The 24,101-nt window shown below is 38.1% G+C and overlaps 1 protein-coding gene across 1 annotated transcript in view; it reads right to left on the bottom strand.

Annotated features, from left to right (window-relative positions):
* Positions 1–1,758: 1,758 nt before the first annotated feature.
* Positions 1,759–24,101, bottom strand: part of itga8 (integrin, alpha 8) — a 69,096-nt gene continuing 46,753 nt past the window's right edge. The window contains exons 21-30 of the mRNA XM_079626305.1: positions 22,624–22,716; positions 15,389–15,468; positions 12,398–12,478; positions 11,698–11,803; positions 10,290–10,448; positions 9,564–9,677; positions 8,443–8,556; positions 6,964–7,065; positions 5,710–5,832; positions 1,759–3,432 (exon numbers count right to left, since the gene is read on the bottom strand). Of these exons, the coding sequence (XP_079482431.1) occupies positions 3,343–3,432; positions 5,710–5,832; positions 6,964–7,065; positions 8,443–8,556; positions 9,564–9,677; positions 10,290–10,448; positions 11,698–11,803; positions 12,398–12,478; positions 15,389–15,468; positions 22,624–22,716 (1,062 nt within the window). The 3' untranslated portion in view covers positions 1,759–3,342. The remainder of the gene's footprint in view (positions 3,433–5,709; positions 5,833–6,963; positions 7,066–8,442; positions 8,557–9,563; positions 9,678–10,289; positions 10,449–11,697; positions 11,804–12,397; positions 12,479–15,388; positions 15,469–22,623; positions 22,717–24,101) is intronic.

The following is a 24,101-nucleotide window of genomic DNA, read 5'->3' as shown; positions in this document are numbered from 1 at the left end:
CAGACGGAGCAGCTCTTTGTTTCGTTCAACGGACGCTCCAAGGGGCGAGCCGCGACGAAACAGAGTCTGTCTCGATGGGTAGTGGACGCCATTGCGCTAGCCTACGCATCTAGAGGTTTGGAATGCCCTTTGGGCATCAGAGCACATTCCACGAGAGGCATGGCCTCTTCATGGGCTTGGTATAGCGGAATCTCGTTACAAGATATCTGTATGGCGGCAGGCTGGGCCTCCCCGTCTACATTTATTAGGTTCTATAACCTAGAGGTTCCTGCGTTGCAGGCTAAACTGCTCTCGGTCTAGAAGACTATGCATTAGTGTCCTGCCCCGCGCTGCGGCCCAGGTCACTTCAATGTTAATATGTATAAGTGTTTCTGCCCCGCGATGCGGCCCAGGTCACTTCAATGTTAATGTGTATAAGTGTTCCTGCCCCGCGCTGCGGCCCAGGTCACTTCAATGTTTAAGCATCACTCACTGACAATGTGTCCCATGAGCATGCTATTACCCCTCATATATATCTATATTTACATATATATGCTATTATGCCTTAAGAGGCACTACTATAAAGGGATGATGCTAATTTAGCCGCTCTCCCTATACTTCCTGGGGTAGGCACTTGTATACCAGGGCGCGCGCGCCCTTAGGTGTCTGTGTCGGTCCAAGAGCACGCACGGCGTTTTACATGGGGTTCCCGTAGCGTTCTTCGACGCAGTACGAGAGAACTCTACGTAAGAGAACGTACTCGGTTACTAACGTAACCTCGGTTCTCTCTAGAAGAGGGAACGAGTACTGCGTCTCATGGCCGTGCGTGTCCGCGCTGCGTCGCTTCATTGACGAAAATCGGCGTGTTAGACAGCTATGCTCGTATTTATAGGCCTAGGCCACGCCTGTTTGGGCGGGAGGTGACGCAGAAGGGCGCGAAGCGCCCTCATTGGTCAGCGTCCTGGCCTCGCATAGGCTGTGCTTTTCTGGCAGAGCAGCCAATGGGTGAGCTGTATTGCTCCGCCTAGGTTGTATGCTTCAGAAAAGCGTTTTACATTATTACAAAATTAAGGATTAATTTTAGGCTTCAATCTCGACAAAGAAATATCTTTCCCGTAGCGTTCTTCGACGCAGTACTCGTTCCCTCTTCTAGAGAGAACCGAGGTTACGTTAGTAACCGAGTACGTTTTCCTTGCATTGTTAAACATCAGTGGGACACTAACACCAAAACCAGCTGACAGGAAACCAAAAGACATGGCAAAAGAGGGGGAGATGTAGGCTACATTATCATATCCTCCTCAATGCATGTATAAGCAATATCAGGGGTTCTCAACTCTGGCCATTGAGATCCACTTTCATGCAGAGCTTTGCTCCAACCCTAATAAAACACCTGACCGAGCTAATCAAAGTTTGCAGGCTTACTAGACAGGTACAGGCAGGGGAGTTTGATCAAGGTTGGAGCTAAACTCTGCAGGAATAAAAAAAGAACACACTAGATAAATAGGATGTAGTGGAAAGCACTTGTATCCTGTGAAGCAAATGGTACACATATGTAAGTAAACGACTGTGCCTGGAGTGTCCCAACACTCCCAAGTGTCAACCAGCAAACTGATGGATCGCTTGCTTTAGATAGGCATCAGTATATTGTGATGATGGAGACCATTGTGCCACGTTTAACTCACATGTATACATTTAAAGGGATTTCTGAAATAGCAGTAAAGAGTTCTAATCATATTCACATTGTACAATCGAAAGGACAAATAATGCAACAATTAAAATACATAAATAATAGTTTTTAAATTTAATTTTAATTTCAGATCTGTGTAAAATAGACGGGTGCACATCACAATACATTATTCATGGACTGAAATATTGATCATATCCTTTCAAAGGAGGAAATATAACGAGATGTGGTTTTGTCATGACTAATAATACAGTTCTTGTATTATCAGTCCATATGAATTGAAATACACTTGTGGGCACTGATTGAGGTAAGAAAAACACAATCCATATGAAACAAAAGGAAATGTTATTTTGTCATTAACATGCTCTGAATGCAACATGTTAGTGCATTCTCAACAGATGAAATAAATCTAGCTATATCCATTTAGAGCGCTGAAAGACAAAATATTTGTTTTCCTATTAGTTCGAAAAGGAAATATTCATGTCAGCCTGACAAATAAGTATTTTAACTTTATATACAAAACAACCTGAACCTCAGGTTTTAAACATTTTGGAGCCAGTGTACACACAAATGATCAACTCAAAAATGTCCCATTATTGCACATGTAATTTATATCAATTAATTCCCCCTACCCCATCTTTGTACTTATTAAGCAATTATTTTACAAGCTTCAATATGTAATCAGTACAATCATTAAACAAGGCATGTAGACATATGAGGCTTTGCTGTGAAACTACATTGTGGGCTGAAGCAATGCACCAGCTCTTTAAGAATAAAGATTCTAGTCAGCCACAGATCGCAGAATTTACCACTACACCTTTATCATTAGCAATAAGCCACATTCTTATCTGTAAAATTTGTTTCTAATTTGTGACAATCCATAATGTACTGTACTGTAGGTGACAACTGATTTATATACTGTACAATAAACTATGTATACAGTATGTGACATTTAATTTCTTTAAACATTCTGTAAAAAAAGGCCATATATATAACACTGCAAGACTGCTCTGTTCTAATAATCATAAACGGTTTTAGCATCTCTCTGCTGTAAACATGAAGCATGGATGCCAACACTTTAAACTGTTTGGTGTCATATATTTAAATAGATATTAAATATTTAAACAAAAGAAATATTAGAAAATGACTTAAAAGAAGGGCGGATCTGTATTTAGCTGCAGTGTGTATGTGGCCTATGTGAAGTGTGTTGTGGAATGATCCAGATCTTGTGCTGAGCTGGTGATTGAGATCATATATGATATTAAGATCCATTGATAATGTTAAACAAAAATGTCTCGGGAGTAATCACTGTTTCATCGTAACCTAACAGGAAGTGGATGGAGTTGATCAGACAGTGAGATCTTAATCTTTGGGATTGTGTTGGTCAGCCTCTAGTCTTGTTCTGGAAATGTGGCTCTTTGGATACTGTGGATATTGCAGCTCTATCAAGAGTTCTTGATCTTCTGCCATTTTAAATAAAGCTTTATGAAAGTTTCTGAGTGGTACTGTGGCCCAGCTCACAGATCGCAGTCCAGTGCGGCAGCTGTAGTTTATTTAGAGGCTTGGATCTGTAGTCTTCTACAAAGATCGAAGAAAAACCTTCGAACACAGCTCCTCCACTGTCTTCATGGAGAATCATCCCATGGCCTCTTTATTCATCCTTCTCGTCTGTTCTGCTCTCACGCATCTGTGGATTTTTCTGCGGTCAGCTGTTCGCGGTCTGACACGTCATCATCTTTGGGTGGCCGTGCCCGATCGAAGAAGCCGCACTGAAGAACCAGAGCAGGTGGGACGAGGCGGGTGGGGAAAAGAAAAAAAAAGAACAGAGGATGAGAATGTGATCCCTGGGATAACAGACATTATTCCTTTCTTCCAATGTTTTGTCTGCTAAACACGTGCACAGATGTGCTCTTAAGGCTGAAGGACAATGACCCATTTAAGACCAGAGAGTCAGAGGACCGCAATCAGTGGAGATCAAGTACATAGATCTATTTATGGATATGCTGATTAAACCAATATCATTTCCTTTAAAATTAGAAATATTTGGTTATAAGCAGCAGGGCAGTAATCATAAGAACTCGTAGACAAAGTTTTGACCGCGCACGCACGCACACACTCCAAATTTTGGGATCGGTAAGATAAAAATACAACAACAAATTAAACTCAGTAACATTGTTAAATATTTAACAATATTAGTTTAAAATAACTGTTTTCTATTTATATATATATATTGAAATATAATTTATTCCTATGACGCAAAGCTGAAATTTCAGCATCGAAGACACAGTCTTCAGTGTCACATGATCCTTTAGAAATCATTCTGATATGCTGATTTCATGCTCAAAAAAACAATTGTGTACCATTTTTTTCCAGGATTCTTTGATGATTAGAAAGTTATATTTCATTTATTTGAAATCTAATCTTTTGTAACATTACAATTGTCTTTAATGCAACTTTTCATCAATTTAATGCGTCCTTGCTGATAAAAATATTGATTTATTTTATCTATACATAGATAAAAATCACAAAAAGCTCAATGCCCAACTGCAACAGCATTCCCCCTCCCTCTCCTTTATCTGTTAATCTGACAATTAAATTGAAATTAATATAATTTATATATATATTAAATAATTTTATATATATAATGTATGTATACATTTTATTTTTAAATGTTGATTTTGATCAATTTCATTATCACTTCGTCAACAACCAATTTCACCACAAGAGGGGGCAATTACCTTGTGTCTCAGTAGGACGCATCTAATTTTTCTTCAGATCCATTACAAGTGACACTATCTATAAGATGTATAATAGCCTGTTAACTGGCCTCAGCTGCTCTAAAAAAACCTCTCAGCATCCGATTGACATTTCCTCTTGTGCACCCACGCACACTCGTCACTCTTCAGCGTGTTTAATGCGTGCGTTTGTGCATGTTGGCCAATTAGGGCACGTCTCCTCCATAGGGACCCAATCAAGTGCCTGAGAACAGCCTTGTAGACGAAACACTGATAAAATCACAAATGGCTCATTAATGCCCAACTGCAACAGCATCCCCCCTCCCTCTCCTTTATCTGTTCATCTGATTTGCCAATTTTCATCAAGCTCTTCAATGTTCCCCATACCTCTTTTCACTTCACTTCCTCCAACCCCCTTCTCCACTTCCTCCACACTCCTTCTCTCACTCTATCTCTAACAGCCATCTCTTTCTCTACCCCCTGTAGTTCCTTTGTTTAGCTATTTCACTGAAGCAGAGACGCAGTTACAGACGGATTTTGCTGTTCATGAAGACTAATGCCAACAACACACACATAAAACACTTTGAGAGCATGTATTTCCTGCTACAGAAAATCCAAACTTTGTGCAGTAACATACAGTTATCAGTTCTTAATTTAAATGCCAGTCTACTTTTTGTGAAGTCGGACTAACAAATCATGCGGACATGCATTTAATCCTTTACATTTTGCATTAATCAATGTGTAGTATACTTTGACAGACAGATGAAGACTATAGCTAAATGAAAAAAAAAAGTTTAAAAGTTTGGGGTTGATAAGATTTTTTACATGTTTTTGAAAGAAGACATGTCTCTTATGCTCACCAAGGATGCATTTATTTGATAAATAATAATAATAATATAGTGAGATGTTTGAATATTTTATTTGAATATATTTTAAATGTAATTTATTCCTGTGATGATCATTACTCCAGTCTTCAGTGTCACATGATCCAGCAGAAATCATTCTAATATGCTGATTTCATGATCAAGAAACATTTGTTGAAAACATTTGTGCTGCTCTTAATATTTTTGTTGAAACCGTGATACTTTTTTCCAGGAATCTTTGATGAATATAAAATTTAAAAGAACAGCATTTAAAATGTCTATTTGGAATAGACAACAACAATATGCAGATTCAAAACAACAACAAAAAAATATTGTGACTGATGATTACTGTATTCACAACAGCATCATATGTAGAGCCAAAGAAGGAGAGTATAAGTCTGTCTGTCTGTCTCTGTGTGTGAGTGTGTGTGTGTTATGGCCAACCTACCTTCCACATGGCTAGGCTAAGCATAGCCAGCACCAGCAGTCCCAGCAGTATAGCCAAAATGATTACCCACAGTGGAATGGCAAAGGAAACGTCAGGAATGGCCCACACCACAAATGTGCCGATCTTAAAAACACAAGCGCACAAACACAAAGGTCATTAATAATTTACTACCACTGATGTAGCTATGATATTAGCACACATAAATCAAGTTGACAGCTTATCCCTCATAACCTCCCATCTCTTTCTCTCTTGTTACACTAAATGTAACAGAGACTCATTATGAATGTTTTGTTTATTCTTATTATTTAGTAATCTTCCTTTTTGAGAGTTTTATACAGTACACAGAGAAGAAAGTAGGGATGTTATGATTTGATTATAGCACTCAGCTAAGAAGCACTAATGCAGATAATACACATAAAGAGCCGTAAAAAAGTACTGTGTCGGTTAAAGCATAGAGTGATTGTATCAGTAAGTGTTGGTGATACCATTAATGCATGACTTTCAGTACCAATGTACTTCTAAGAATAACACTGTACATAGTGTTACTTTGGTACTATGTCTCCCCCAAAAACATTGTTATTTTAAGGGTTTTTAGTAAGTAGCTGAAGTGGTTTGCACACACTACTATTGAAAACTTTGGGGATAGTAAGATACGTTAATGTTTTTGAAGTTCTCTCACCAGGACTTCGTTTATTTGATCAAAAATACAGTAAAACACTAATGTTGCAAAAAATGATTACAATTTAAAATAATTGTTTTCTATTTTAATATAATTTAAAATGTAAATAATTAATTACTCATTATAATATGCTGATTATTAAATTAATATTATTATTAATAATTATTATCAATGTTAGAAACAGTTGTGCTGCTTACTGTTTTTGTTAGTTTTAATGAATAGAAAGTTCAAAAGAACAACATTTATTTGAAATAGAAATATTTTGTAACATTATAAATGTCTTGGCTGTCAGATTCATGCATCCTAGCTGAATAAAAGTATTCCCAACTTTTGAATTGGTGACACACTGAATCTTGGTGCTCTTGTGGAAACTGAGAGTTTGAATCTTGCTTGCAACATTTACAAGCATTACCTTTCTTATCAAAGCTAAACAAACTGAGCTCATAGGCATTTAGTGTATCTTAACCCTTAGTTGAGAATATTTTTCTTCCCATACTCTAATCCACATCTCATTTTCCTCTGTTGTTTTCTGCTTTCTTTAAGCCACACCCACACAAACACACTAGATTACTCACTGATTTGCTCTGGTGTGGCAGTGTATCAGCTTTGATCCGATAAGGCATGGCCGTCACTTGAAAGGACACTGTGGAGTTTAGCGTGTAGTGGTCATTCCGTCTCTGCCAGAGGAAAGCAATGGATTAGCATAAATACAACACACATGGAACCATCTCAGAGCGAGCGGGACAGAGGCTGGCCCCTCGCCGAAGAGGAAAATGTCAGATTAACATTAACAGAACGCACATGGCGGGTGTCTGACAGGGCGCTGAGTTGTAATAGCTTCAGCATGGACGAGGCTTAACGAGAAGCAGTGGTCAAAAGAGCAGCAAAACAAAACTTAAAGCACTTCCTTCAAACTAGGATCACTCACACACATGCAAAGAGCACTACTGTCCTGCAGACACACCAGCGTATACGTGCTCTCATACACGTGTCTGGTTTCTGTGGATGTTCCTCTGAAGATGAGATGAAAGCATTTCGTTCTGACGATGTCAGGGTTTATGGCGTCACGTGACTTAGGTGTCTAACTAGACTGGTGATGTCATCTCCTGTGTCACCAGCCGAACATCTGAGGTTGAGTTAAACATTTGGTCGTGTTCAGAGAGGAAGGGTGGCCATGAACATCATGTTAAAGGGATAGTTCACCGGAAAATGAACATTCTGTCATCATTTACTCATGCTATTGCAAACCTGTATGAGTTTCTTTCTTTGGAATGAAAAGACTTTCGTTGTATTAACAAACAAAGCCGTCTTGTATTTCACAGAAGAAAGTAAATCATACAGGTTTGAAATGACATGAGGGTGAGTGAACTGTACTTTTAAAACACTACACTGTTCTTACACTTTACTGTCTGCACTACCATTGGTTGACGAATTATGTTATTGTGGATTTGCATGAAAGCTTAACTCTGCTCAACTTCGTTGCATCAGCCACGGTCGCTCATGTCACATCAAATAGCCAACGCTCATTGAAAATGAATGACTGCCGGTCAGTTTGTTGCTTCAAATCACAGTCAGTGTAAACGCAGCTTAATAGGAGACTTTGATCATAAAGTGATTTAAGAAGTGAAAATCACCAGCTGGACTTTGCAGGGATACTGTGAAGATAACATCTAAAAACACTGTGACGGTTTGTGAATGTTTAAACACTACAGTAGAGTCCATGCTGCATCCTTCTCTGTGATGACATGCACTGTGTCCCTGCTGAAAGACCGGCAGATGTTGTGCTTTTGGATGCTGGTTTTCCAAGCAGGTTTCTTAAAGGGATAGTTCACCCAAAAATTAAAATTCTGTCATCACTTACTTCCCCTCATGTTGTTCCAAACGGTATGCCTTTATTTCTTCCGAACGGAAAATAACATATTTTGAAGTGTTTTTTTTGTCGATATGCATTCAAAGTTAATGCGGTTCAATGTTGTCATTTTATTTTTGGGTGAATTATTTCTTTAACTATGTTAACCTCGAGAAATGTAAGTATATTTGTGTGATAAAAGTACCTGTAAGAAGGTGTGAGCCCAGAGACGGGATCTGAACTTGATCACAGCGCTTCGCCCTCGATCCAAACGATCCACGAAACACTCCACCATTAGGCAGTTGATATTAGAGCAGTTCTAGAGAAAAAGTAGAGAAGGTCTTTCACATTAATATCCCTGTTTGTGGAGGCAGTATGTACAGTGACCTCAAAAGTTTAAGAACATCTAAACAATTTTGAAACACTTAGGCCACATCCACACGAAGCCAGAGCTTTCCCTATGTAGTCCGCAGTTGTTGTTACTGTTACGTGACATAGCGGTGTCTGACTAGGGTCGACACGTGGGGTGATGACATCATAGTTTCAAAAAATATACGGATTGGCTGTACCCACGAAAACGCATGTGTGTCGTTTTCAGATTTCCAAATTAATGGTTTGAATCTCCCAAAACGCCTGAGCCGTTTGAACGAAAAGCCGATACGATACAAATGTTATACGTATACAGCTTAACGTGTCTCCGTGTGGACAAGGCCTTAGACATAAATTAAAACATTTCACTTAAATTCTTCTGCTGATAATACAATTTAAAATAATAACAAAGTGTCAAATGAGAAAAATTTACAATATAGGCATTTTCACCTCATTGTACCTCTGCTGATGTGTGTCTGTTCTAAAAGCCTCACATTTGATTTTGAGTGATTTTAGTGGTCACATTGTTTTATGTGATGAACATAGAGTTGAGTGATGGTGTGTATGCAAGTAGTATCAATGCCAACTGTTTGTGTATGTGCATAGGACATGACCTCTGCCCTGTCTTATCACATTGCCTAAGGTGTGATGGACTAAGATGATCAAAACCACCTGGTCCACACACACACACACACACACACACACACACACACACACACACACACACACACACACACACACGCAAGCAAGACAATAAGCATAATATGAATGACCTGTTATGAGATTTACATGTGAACTCACCCTTTGAGGTTAACACAGGTCTCCATAACACACGTCTAGTTCAACATAAGAATCTATCCATCACATCTACGAGAGTGTTCCCACAGGGTGTGCAGCCATATGCTTCAGGAGGTTTGTGAGAGTGTTTGTGGTTCTGGTGGGAGTGTATGTGTGTACCAGTGTCTTGCTGCTGTAGCTCTGGGCTGTAGAAACAGATCGTCTATGGCGAGTCGGACCGCTGCTGTTCCTCAGAAAGCCCAGTAATTCTGGAGTGTCCTGAAGAGTGGAGGTCTAAGCATGCAAGAGAAAGATAATGTAATTATCTTTTATCATCATAATGTAGTTGTCACTGTGTGAATGTGGTCAGAGAGTCAGACACAGAGTTCTGGGCCAAAACTCTGGTTAAGCATAATTCTGTCCTCTAAAGTTCACAGGAAAAGAGCTCTAATATCAGCCCAGGCGGTTAAAATTCTAAACTCAGCATGAACGCAGATCAGTTACAAGGCACAGAGACTTCATGAGGACGTTGTGACGCTTCATAATGACTGCGCGTGAAATCTGAACAGCGATAATGAAGTCCAGTCAAGAGAGCACAGGGGTCAGAATTAGTCTAACACTCTTTGATCCGAAAACAAGCAGGCCTCAGCAGTCACAGTTTTACATTTATTTGAGGCTCATTAGTAAAAGCACAGAAACCTGAGATTTATGACAGCTAGGGACACAGGCAAGAGAGAGATTTGTGATGCAGATGGAGAGACGAATGTTCATTCAGATAACTGGCTCTGTGTGTTTGAGGAAAGATTCTGTCAGTGGGCCGAGTTCAAAATTGTGGATGTGGACTCTTTCTTCTGAAGCTGGCTCTCTTTAGGAAGGACATGGATAGAGTGATAAGTGTGAGTTTACCTCAAGCTCCAGTGGGTTGAGGGAACCGTTGACGCTGCAGTGTACAGGTCCGTCAGTGATGATCTGAAGGGCATAGAGGAGGTGTTCCTCACGGTACTGACTGGGCCAGCCCACCTCCAACACCGTCCTGCTTATTGAACTTGGACCTTTATTATGTAACTGGGAAAAAGAAGAGAGAAACAAAAAGAGAGATTAGCAACAAACTTAAAAATATACATTTAAATCTATTAAAAAATATTCAAGTAGTTCCCTTATAAACATTTATAGAGATGCATCAATGAGACAATTATGGCTGATACCATTATATATTTCCTAATTCTTTAATGTTATAGCCGATAACCAAAAAATACACCTACTGTGTACGTAAACGAATTAAAAATGAAACTCACTTCAAGTGATTTTAGGAATCACAACATTATAATGTACAGTTTGAAAAATGGAATCTAAATATTATATTTAACAGTGTTATTAATTAAAATATATATATATATTTTAAATAACTTTAAGTGGGGGATGGAATGATAGAGGAAAAGAGCATGAACAATTAAATGTCCAATATCCTAAAAACATTTAGAGTTAATAAAAAATTATGTAGATTCACTTCCAGTATGAATCTACAATGTTTCTTCCAAAATACTACTTCCAAAATTGTACTAAAGTGAAAACCTATGGTACATTTCCATAAAGGGTGCTGTTGATGCCCAATACATTTAATATGAATCATCAGATTTTGATTTAGTATGGAAGAATGTACAAGAATTTAATCAAACACTCTGGGCTAGCATTAGCATTAGCGGTGGAACTAAACATGGCAGAGCTGAAGCTGCTGCTAACACAAACCATCTGTACAGCGTCTGGCCAACATTACAGGCAATTAAAAAATTAATAGCTGCAGGACAGATGGCGTTTAGTGAGGCCCTCTCACAGCAAAAAGAGGTCAGGAGTCTTCACAAAAACAAACAACAAATAAATAGCTTTACAGAAGTTGTTTTTTGCTAGCTGAATGTACTATGCTACGATCCATGGGGAAAGTTGATTGTGGTTTATTTCTTATAATAGATTAGTGTTTAGTTTTATTGTTGGAGAGAGTTAAAACAGTAACATTGAGTCACAAAGTGAAACTGTCTTTCGTATAAATATGGATTAAATCCACTCACACTCTGTGTTAAAGATAAGATCTGCTGTACATCAGCTGTGATTAGTTGTGGCATGCTTGCATGTCTACTTTCTACGTACTGCATGCGTGTGTGTTTGCGAGTGTATTATTTATTAGAAGTGTATACTTTTGATATGGATCCCTTATATCACAACAAAGTTTTGAATGTTTGCTGTTTGCTGGCCAATCAATAGCACATTCATCCTAATACTTTTATCATTTATATATTTTTCTATTGCTGTGTCTACGTACCTCATATATGTGTTGAACCTGAGGGCCGACGTCATCCTCTCTCACAGGCTTCTCTTTGGGTTCCCATCGAGGGAAAGGCAAAACAACCTGAGCTGGGTGAGACACACTGAGGAAAACAGAGAGAGGATTGTCAAGCAGGTTGTTAACAAATTATCATGTACAGTCTAAATAAATATTCTCCAATTAACACCATTCAAATTCCAAACCCGTTTTAATTTTGCAGTGTGGAAGATATCCAAGTTAAACAGGATATTCAACAAGAAAACATTTGACTGAGGGAAAGTAAGAGATTTATTGGCTAATACATCATAGAAACAGATGTTGGTCTTATTTTCTATCATATGCCTTATTTATCCTTCACTTTGACCTTATGGCAAGACAATATTTTAAATGAACAGAAGTCTTTAATCAATATGGGCCGGGTGAATAACCTCTCCGGATCTCTCTGAACAGGCAATTTTTTAATTATTATTATAAAAATTAGACTCTAAAAAAATGCTAGGTTGTTTCAACCCATTTTTGGGTCAAATATGGATAAACCTAACCATTGGTTTACATTTTTTAAATAAATTATAAACCCAACGGTTGGGTTTGTCCATATTTGACCTAAACATGGGTAAAAACAACCCAGCATTTTATTCCTGTGCGCTCATTTCCTGCCCAAAGAGACAGAAAGAGACAGATAAAAATAAATACTTACCCTCTGATCTCCACCTGTGCTCTCGCCACAATACTCAGAGTCAAATTCACTGGGACGCTTCTTGCGTGGTCCTTATTAGAGCTGTTCAGAGAAACAAACAAATATAATGTTTATTTGAAACAACAACCTTTACGCTACATTATCAAGATAACATTTAGATATAAAATAAAGTCCCATTAACACAGAGTTATGTTAAGTGCACTATGAGACAGTAAGGCTCTTCTGTAGAAGGTCTCGGTGAACTGGCCACAGAATCTCAGACTACTGAACAGTTCCATGTGTGCGCCTGAGGCAGGGAACATCTGTGCTCTGTGAATGTATCTGTCCTTTGAGGGTGCGAGGACGAGGGGACGAAAAGGGAACAATACTGTTTTCATCTGAGTGTGTCGCTGTCCTAAAGTTCCCCGAGTCAACTGTCTCGCCGGTCATTCTGCTGTGAAAACCACAGAATCTCAAACAGCCACACACACACACCAGTACACTAGACGACATTTCCACAACAATGAACGCAACTATTATACAAAACGAATTTCACCTGGAAGGGAAGCTAAGTCGTCAAAGGAGAGGATGTATGCATAGAAAAAAAAAAAAACATAAAAAGTCTGACAGTTGTGACTTTGATCTTGTGGAATAACTTGGTCACAAAAACGAAATATTTACTATATGCCATAAAACTCACTGTGTGACTGAAAGGAACAAGGAGACGGAGGAATCTTTGAAGCCTTGTAAGATTTTGTTTCATTCATTCAGGTCTTATTAAATACTAAATCAAGAGTCAAGAAATGTGATACCTTCATTCCAGCACCAACATTTCCACCCGGAGAGAATCAGAATCCAACCAACATAAAATAAAAAGTAGAAAAAGAATAATACATAAAGTGTATAGTTTAAATTATATATTAAAAGTTTGGGCTCAGAAATGAACTTTTATTCAGCAAGGATGCAATGTTCCAAAGTGACTACATTATATGTGTATTAGTAAACACACATTTATAATGTAACAAAATGCATTTAGAATGTTAGAAAATAATTTTAGTAAAAAAATGTATCTCTGTTTCCACAAATATATTTAGCAGCTGTTTTCAACATTGATAATAATAAGAAATGTTTAATGCTTTAGCATCAAATCAGCATATTAGACTGATTTCTAAAGGATCATGTGAAACTGAAGACTGAAAATTCTGTTTTACCATAAATATAGCAACAAAAACATATTTTACTTTATTTTTGATCATATAAATGCAACCTTGGTGGACATAAGAAAATTATTTCAAAAATGTTTACTAATCTTACAGAAAGCAAACTTTTGAATAGCAGTGTAATTTGAACTTTGTATAATTAATAAGTACATAATTTAAATTACTTTTAAAAGTAAAAAAACAAACCAACTATCAGAGCCATATCTCGTACACAAATTTAAAAGACTTGAAAGACCAAAACGTCTTTTTTAGTTGTTGCTGCATGACACCTGGCTTCTATCTCTCTGTATCTGTAGTTTTCTCTCCCTCTTCTCTGTCTTTCACTCTTGTTCTGTCTCAAGGTGAAAAATCAGAGTGGGCAGAGGAACATGTGGCTAACATTAGTCACCAGAAAATTTCTCTATTCTCTAGAGACACACATACCGAAACAGATAAGACACACACCACAAATGCATTCATACAGCACACACACTTAAGTGCAAACATATTACATGTGCGCATTCACATGTGCAGGCGAAAACACATACGCATGTTAGACTCACCCTCCTGTTTGACCTAACCTTGCTCTGAGACTTTAGGATTCAGTGATTAAAGCCTTAGGGAAATATCCCCTCCGCTGAGAGCAGCCTGGCAGTCATCTCAACACCCCAAAACTAACATGCGCTCATAAAAACCTCCCCGTGCGTAACATCACAATGAAGAGTGTTGTTATAACACATACACTTCACCCCTGTGCCTAACAGAACATGTCCAAGGACGTGCACACCAAGTGGGGAAGAAACAGTGTGATTGCAATTGCTTTACACAATGAAAAGCAAAACTCCAAAACTGACAAGCCAGTGAGTTACGTGGTCTTAAGAAAGCCATTTTTTTTATTCTATTGAAAAATCATATTAATAAATAATATATATATATATATATATATATATATATACACACAAACATTATATAATATATGTATTCAAATAATATATGATTACTTAGTATGGCTGTTGAATGATTTAACCAGTATGACCCATCCCTAACAATGACAAAACAGAGGACCAAAAAAGCTTTTTTTTCTCAGTATATAAATACAAAATTGCTTTTTTGTTCTCCACATGCACCCACACAGAGGCAAACAGAGTCTCTTAAAGTATGCCATCCATTTTCTGTGACCCATCCAAGGACATCTTATCAACACTCGGCTTCCTGCTCTAAAGTCTGGCTCTATAACGACCAACATTTGGGGCCCTTGCTTACAAAATGACCCCCCAAAACATACATCAAAGTGACACGCACCACTTACCTTCTTCACACACACACACACACACACACACACACACACACACACACACACACACACACACACACACACACACACACACACACACACACACACACACACACACACACACACACACACACACACACACACACACACACACACACACACACACACACACAAGCATTTGTACACAGAAACTGAATGTGTCTTGCTAACATTTCTGGTCCAGGTATTCCGTATGTTTTTTTTTTTGTTTTGTTTTTTTTTGAAAATTTAAAAGTGCTAAGTGTTTACGGTTATGCTTAGGTTTAGGGGTAGGTGATAGAATATTTGGTTTGTACAGTATAAAAATCAGTATGTCTGTGGAGAGTCCTTATAAAACCCAAAAACCCGACATGTGGTACCTAACATATAATTTTGTGTGTATGTGTGTAAGAGAGAGAGAGTCAAAGATATGAGTATACATTATGCTAACTTGAAATTTGTAATTGGGATGGTTGAAATGAAAGATGATAGTTACTGTACCTGTGTATCTGCAGCTCAAAGCCAATGGTAGGAGAGGCATCTTCCAGCCTCTGTACAGAAAACCGTAAACCCACCAACAACTAGAGCCAGAGAGAGAGCGAGAGAGAGAAGAAAGGGAAAAACATGAAGACATCAAAAGCTTAAGGGACATCTGTAAGTGCTCAGTAAAACAGAATAGAGCTCTCCCCCCACTGGCTCATACAGGAAAAAGCCACCACAATTAACACTGTGCCGTCTTACATGCTGGGGGGAGAAGTGTGGGCTCAGTCTGGACAGTCTCACTGCTCTTATACCCCCAACAAACAGCATCAAAATGATTCAACTATACGTATACAAGTGTAACTCATTCAATCAATAAAAACATGGACATGAAATACTGATTGGAGTCAAAATGATAGCAATAAACATTATCTTCATATTATCTTTAAGCTTCCATGAAGAAAAAAGCAGTCAACTGCAATGTTCCAAACAATCACCCAAGCTAAAAGACGAACACTGCACCGATATTACAGTCTTATTTATACTGAAGTCATCTGAGATACACAGAATGTTTTTTTTTTGTGTTTTTTTTAAACATGCGCTAGACCAGGCGCGGGGACATTGGTCCTGACCTGAAGAGCCACTGTCCTGCAGAGTTTAGTTCCAACCCTAATCAAACACACCTGAACCAGCTAATCAATGTCTTTAGGATCATTCAGGCTACAATCAGGTGAGTTTTCAGGGTTGGAGCTACTCTGCAGGACAGTGGCTCTCCAGGACCGACGTTCCCCACCCCTGACCATTGCACTCACGTCTTGTGTCTTTTTCAACCTCTCATGACACAGCATTCAACTGAAATGTAAGATGGCGCTAGTTTGTATGAAAGTGTGATATGACAGACCAACTTCACATACCGGGATGAGCGGTTTGATATATAGCAAATATCAGGAGATATCTGACCACTAGTGATGTAAAGACTGGATCATTTTACTCACTTGATCTTTAAACCTTGTGCAGCAAAATGGACAAATCTTTATTCAAGTAATTTTATTCATTAGCTAAAAATATTTGCATTAGGAAATCATTATAATGCAGCCAAAGATTAATTATGAGAAACATAAATGAGTAGTTCACTTCTGTGTAATTATTCTGAGTAAAAGCCCCCCTGAAATGTTTAAAATGTAAATGTTGAAATCAAATAAATGTATATTTGCTGTAAAAGTATAGTTCGTTATTCTTTTGCATTAGATATTATTAGCTATTGTTAATTTATATAATTACAATTTGCCCTTACGTACAGTCAAATGTCTGTCAGCTCTTAGAAAACAAGTCTTTACAAAGCCATTTTCACTGATTAATAACTTTTGTTATTTTTCTGCTTGGTTGAACAAAGTCTAAACACTGGAATTTTCATTCGCAAACAAATAGTAAAATGTGACCAATCATCTCTCTCTCTGGCTGTAACTGTGTCCATATGGTGTAGTTCATTAGGAGGAGTCTGATAATGGCTGCTGGGATGGTTAATGAAGGCCAGTCCTTTAGCTAAAGGCTATGTGCTAACTCTGGAGCCCCATAAATGAGCGTCCCCAGGCGGGAACCTTCCTCACTACAAAGCCCCCTCATAACAGACGGGTGAGAGTAACAAGTGCTGTTAAACTTAAAAGAGGGAACTAGCCACGGAGTCTCTTTTTGTGGTCGCGCGTCCTTTTTTAAAAACCCACAGAGTCAGTAAATCACAAATGAAGATCACGTCTCCGCAACTTCATACATGTGTTGAGAAATGAGACTTCATCTGAGATCGGAGTTTACAAGATGCTGGTTCATGCGTTTCTGTGGCAACAGTAATCATCGAATTACACTAATGAGACAATAACTCTTAATCGAAAGTTTTAATGAAACTCAGAACAGAACAGCGTATAACAAGGGAAAAATGTACGAGTTCTTCAAGTGCGTTTGATTAAGTGCATTTCACAACACAGGAATGAAATGTAAGATGCAGTTTCCATTTGAAACAGCACAAACACACACATCAAAAGCACTGTGTTTGAATACATGTGCAATGCGATTTATTTAGATGGATTACAGATTGACTAAGCAAAGCTGGACAGAGTGCATCCAGAAAGCATAAAGATGGCTAGATTGTGCATGATTAAAAACAAAGAACAACGAAAGCCAAAGATGAGGCTGTCAGTCTGTTATTTACAGTGTCATCATCAGAAACATATCACTAGGAAGATCCCAGTCCGCTCTGTTAAGAAATAATACATCGCTTCATGTTGCTGGGACATATGAGGTGTTGTGTTGCCAAATTCTGTGAATATATATCACCCTAATGTGACATTAGCTAAAATGGGTAGGAGTCACTGAAACAATGAACTCATTCAATGTGTTTTATTTTATGGACCATGAAACTCCTCTCTTCATTGAATACCACAGTGGGAGCAATAGATGGGACCAGTCACGGCGGATTTGTGTGAATTATGGCTCACAAACGACATTTACACTGTTATTTTAAAACTACTGGGAAAATGAATGCATTATATAGAGAAGATTCACATTAGCGAGACTAAGAGAATACAAGATACATGAAATCACAATATGATAAACAACTGGAGATTTGGTTTATTAAAATTAAGAGCCAAAAGAGCCAAGGCTTTATGGGCAGCACCCCGAACAGTAGCTCTTCTGACACAACGACGTCCTGTCTTTGCTCAACTGTCCTATCTAATAAAGGCAGAAAATGCCCAGAAATATTACTAATTAAACAAGCACATATGGACTCATAAATTAAATGGTTCATAAATTCATCGACTGACCTACAGAATCCTGGGACTGACAGTGAAAGATGTAGGAATGAAGATATCACATGCAATATAATCATGAGTTCATCTGGGCACAAAGTAGAACACGCTTCATTCACAAGTGTTCAAAAGTTTGGGGTTTAAAAAAAAAAGTTTAAAAACTGCTGTTAAAATTTAACTGTAACATCAATAATTGTATTAGGTTTGACTTGATTATTAGCAACTGATGTTGTGATGTGACAACCAATGTGTATGTCCAAAGGCCCGCCCATCGAGTCCCCACCACTTTATAAAACTGTTTTATTGGTGGCTCAACAATTGTGCAGGAAAGCCTCCATCTTCCTTTCACAGTCAGTTGACTGAGAAGTATTCGTAGGCCTACAGTTTCATTCTGAAAATACTACACTACTGAAGCTTTTACTTCAGACAACACGGTCAATACAAAACTCTGCTGTTCCTCATATACTGTAGGAACTGTTGTGGCACTCGGACCGTTTGAGGTGGTGTGGCTAACATGTTTTCTGCACATTGGTCTTGCGATGGCTTATTTGTGATGAATGAGCTGCACCACATGGTTATGACTTACTTTTATGGGTTATGAGAGGATAGCTTGAAAAGTTTTGAGAAAGAAAACAGAAAATGAGAGAGAAATAAATGACACGTATTGAATTAGATCACAGGCACTGATTCCATGTGTGGTACGATTGTTTAGTGACGCCAGTGTGTGCAAGATTATGACGGGTCTCTCAGTTTGCTTGTTGTACGTGTGTGAGATGGGGGATCTGTGGCCGTGTCACCCTCCTCTGCTGGTGCCAGGATAATTTGGCCCATGTGGGTTTAACTCCGGAGGCTCTATGACAAAACCTGTCACCATGACAACGCCCCCCCTTCCAAATCTGGAACATGTTAACAGGTCACAGAGCCAAACAACCCTCTCCTCATTTGTGTTCCACAGAAGAAAGTCACATAGGTTTGGAATGACATGAGAGTGAGGAAATGATGGCATTTTATTTTTATGCAAACCATCCCTTTAATGATTGTTTCCAAACAGGAAACAGGAACTAGTCAATGCTAATGCTAACCATGCTAATCAGCGTTTCTATGCTAAGCACAGCAACAAACGACATGAAAAACTTAAACTTAAAAAACTTTAATGACTATTAGAAATAACTGAAATTTATGTTGAAGTACTAAAATTACTAAAACTAAAATAAATGACAGCTATATAGAAATATATTTTAAAAAACAAAAACTAATAAAGAAAACTAATAAAAATGACTAAACAACTTAAATTAATCTAAAAACCGTAATATATTATATAATGATACTGAAATAACATTGGAAAATACAAGGTACAGTATGCGCTCTTCATCCGTATATCTGCAATCCTATAATTTGCTATGATAGAAGAAAGTATTTTAAAAAAGGATACACTTCACCTTTAAGGCTATTTCTGTGTGAGACATTTACTTTGTCTCAATTATTTTGCTCCCTTTACATTCTACATGTTGCCACAGAATTGCTCTACAAGCTCTCCCACAATCCGCCGACATGACAGGCTAGTTTGACATATAATAACACAGACCTCTGAGTATCCAGCCAACTGCCTACACACACTGACTGACCAATACCATTTTAAAACCGCAGGTCCATCCGCTGGTAATATACTGCCTATTCAGTTGTGATGCTCTGATTTATAGTTTATGAGCAACATAATCTTTTGACCTGCAGTAGTAAACACAGTCATAAACCTCTCTGCCCTGCCTCCGCTCTCAGTGAGCTGGCACTGTTCGAGCCCAAGCATTTGCCCGCGTTGCATCAAATTACTGACAAATTACATTTCAATTTACCTTGGCTTTAACAAGCACTGCAATCCAAACAAACAGAAAAGGAGGGGAGTAAACTGGCTAATAAAGATGCAGGTGTGTGTGTGTGTGTGTGTGCGTGCGTGTGTGTGTGTAATACACAATGTAAAAATGAATTCTCAGAAAAATAACAAATAATGGAAATAATGCTTATGTATAATAATGAAAATGGGTTTAAACCATTTACTTATCAGATTATATTCAGTTCATTATAATTAACCACACAAAAATCTATATTTAATGCAACAGTGGACATGTTGAATCCAATTAGCAATGTGCAAGATGAAATGAACGCTGCAAATAGATTCAAAAAGACAGTGAGTCCATTAAAAACCCTCTCTGCAAAGCTGACTCTTGTTACTGCAGCTCAAATTCATTATTTTACAGATTTTTTTATCCAGCCAACTAAGAACTATACAACAAGCTATTTTTTTGTAGTTGGACAGACCTCTGCTTTTCTTCATATGTTCCAAAATATCTCAAAATCTATCTTAGATCCCAAATATCTACAGCCGAAATAACCTTAACAGCTGCACACATCTATTTGGGATAGTGATACAATACACTCAAGTAATCTTCAGTACCTTGTTTTTTTTTGTTCTTTTGTATTTCAATAAAAGAGAAATGCTAATAGGGATGATGCAGGAATGAATCTTGAGCCTAATGAGCAGTTCACCCTAAGGGCTTTGAGGAAATGGGAACCTGATGGAGTGACAAAGAGAGATGGTAACTTTATAAATGTTATTAAAATCACCTTAGAGTTCACAAATTATAGCCATTACAAGTAGCAATAGTAAACAACATAAACACCACCAATGAAAATGTAGTCCAAAACACACAAATTGATGTAAAGACGATCTAGACATACTCAGGAACACGTTTGTGTGTGTGTATATACCTGCAAATGAGATGCAGGCAGGGTGTTGTATTAGGAGTGTGTGTTCGAGTGTGTTGTGACGGGTTCAAAGTGTGTTTTGTAACCGTTGTAATTGCACCCCAGGCTTAGATATTTGGGATGGCTGGAGACGGGTTGTCATGGTGAATAGTAAATAGATAGAGAGTGTGTTTAGACTGAACCTCAATCTTTGTCCCAATGTGTTTACACCCTCCCTTCACACGCTCACTCCATCATTCCACTTTTTCTCTTGACCCACTGTTTTGTTTTTCGGACTCTCATTAACAATGTTCAAAATCAACGGGGAAGAAAGAGGTAGGAAAGAAAGAGAAGGAGAGAGGAAGACGAAAAAACAATGCCCAAATCAAGTTTTTGACTGTGCAAGAAAAGTTCTACGTAAGGTTTTTGCGTTTTCTCTTTAGTGAACATGTTGATATCAGCAGGGAGACATATAGTATGTGTCATTAATGGCACATCAATGAATACATCTGTAGAACAGACACATTCCCGAGGGTCCGTGGGTGAAGAGAAAGAGAGAGAGAAAAAAAAAAAATATATATATATATATATATATATAGAGAGAGAGAGAGAGAGAGAGAGAGAGAGGGAGAGAGAGAGAGAGGGAGAGAGAGAGAGAGAGAGAGAGAGAGAGAGAGAGAGAGAGAGAGAGAGAGAGAGAGAGAGAGAGAGAGAGAGAGAGAGAGAGAGAGAGATATGGTTTCCTTCCTCTGGATGGATGAATGGATGATTAAAAGAAACCCAGCAATAAATTATTTTCTTAATCAGTTAATTTTTCAGTAACAATACAGTACAAACCTAAATTCAAATAATAATTCCTTGTTCTCAGCAAAAATCTAATAATGTAGCGAGGTTTCAGCTTAAAACAAGAAAAAAAAAAACAGTTTTGTTTAGATATTAAGAAAACTAAGCCTACATATTTATATTATGTTCTCTCTCTCTCTGTGTGTGTGTGTGTGTGTGTGCAGCATCAGCAGCAGGTGTCTCATACAGGACCTGAAGTCTAAGTAAGCTGACAGCGCTGCTAAATATCTGGCTATTAAAGGGCAAACTGATATGCTGTCTTACCCTTTTCTCACCCCTCTAAAATCCTCCTTCCTCTGCCCTGCTCTGCTCATTTATGTTAATGCGCTGAGGGATTCAAGCTCTCACTGCAAGCAAGTACGTGAGAATAAAAAAAATCTACACAAGAAAATTAACACAAACCCAATTTTATGTGTTGAAAAATGCATCAAAATGCCACTCATAATGCAATGCATGTACGTACTGCATTCTCAGCGTTGCCACAAATCTTTTTCTACAGTCTGTTTTCTCTTTTAGGTAAACTTCTGTCATTGTGGCTGTACGAGAAAAGTTTGAAATGAAGATTACTGAGCAAGTTAGTTAAGTTAGCTAGACTGTTGACAGTTTTATATTTTGCTATATAATGGCACAGACATTTGAAGGGAACTCTATCTCTCCCTTGAGTACTGAGGTTTGTTACTGTCACTATAATGCAAGAAAGCACACAATGTATTGTAAGTCCACAATGTAAGTATGTACCACACACTTGCAAAGCATTGGCAAAACATTCATGTCCGTGTACAAGTGTAGAGTATGTTTCATTCATTCATTCATTTTTTAAATCAAACTGTACATATTACATCGTATCAATCGAGTTTGTGTGACAAGACTTACGTTTGTGTCAGCCACCATTGGGTTTCCCAGGTCACACACCACAACTCTGGTATCATTCTCTGTCCTGTGCTCGCAGTTCAGCCGCTGAAGATCCTGAGAGAGAAAGAAAAATTTCAGGTCTTTATTATTTAATCTATAATAGCTGCTGTGTTGAACTAAATGCTGAATATCTAAGGAACACAAACAGAATGCTCAAACAGAAACAGAACATGTGTTCGTGAATGCACAAACAGAATGCTCATTCAAAGGGACACATGCCCCCTCAGAACCCCTATTTTAAACATTCAAAATGTAAAACATTTAAACATCCCAAAAAAGGATTTGTTATACCCACATACAAATCATAAACTCTACCAATAGACTAACACATCTTACACTTATAAATAATACTGTATGCTACTTCTAAACTGTTCAAATAAAAATAACAAAAAAAGTAATATAACTAAAATAAAATATATCAAATAAATGAAATAAAATAGGTGCATGACATCATTGAAAACAAAACCAGGCAATAATAAACCCGGTCAATAACTAGCATAATCCAGTGAGTGAAAACATGTCTCAGGAGGGTCAAGGGAGGGACTGAGGAAAGAAAACGAGGGAGAGAAAGTACATGATGAATTCCCTGATAGTAATCACATCATACATCACTGAGGCCCTACCCCTGTCATCTCGCCAACCCCCTACATCAGGCTCCCTTTTCCATCCATCTCCCTCCTCTGGTAACCACTTCCTCTCACCAAAACAGAGTCAAGCCGTAACCAGTCGGTTCCCAGAAGAGTGGCTAATGGAGTCGTGCAAATTGCATTAAGAGCTACTCTCAAACACGCGCTGCAATTACCAGTTATACACTGCATCTGTTAAACTCATAACTGACAGACAGAGAGCAATCAGATCTTCTGCGGCTTGTGCCACAGCGCGCCAGTGTCTCATGCTGGAAGAAGCAGACATGCATGAACGGGATGATGGAATGACTGAAGGACAGCAGAATATATGAATGAAGAGAAGTAGGACTGTATTAAATGAAATAAACAGTATGTTCGATCTCGGCAATGCATTACAGAGCACAGCTAGGCATGATACATTAGACTATGTTTAATAAGAAACCTTACCATAATTAGATCAACATTCACTGCATTCCTTCCTCATTACTACATCAAAGACATTGCAGCACTCATGTTTGTGTTTTTAACTCTGTGTCAGAATGGATTACAGATTTAGCATTTCACCATGATGGATTTAAAGCCATTTAGCAAATCTGATATTTCACAAGACCTGAGTTCACGTTACACTGTGTCATAACCAGGTGCGATGCGATAAAACATTAAGAAATACAAGCTATCCATGTAAATGTTATTGTCTTAATAGGAATATATCACCCAAAAATGAGTCGTCATAATTTACTCACCCTTGAGTTGTTCCAAACCTATATGAATTTCTTTCTTCTGCAAGAAGATATTTTGAAGAATGTGGGTAAC

The sequence above is a fragment of the Phoxinus phoxinus genome (genome assembly GCF_949152265.1).
Source record: "Phoxinus phoxinus genome assembly, chromosome: 10".
In the NCBI taxonomy this organism is placed as follows: domain Eukaryota; kingdom Metazoa; phylum Chordata; class Actinopteri; order Cypriniformes; family Leuciscidae; genus Phoxinus; species Phoxinus phoxinus.
Note: the sequence above shows the minus strand (reverse complement) of the source record. Positions and strands in the feature narration are given on the sequence as shown.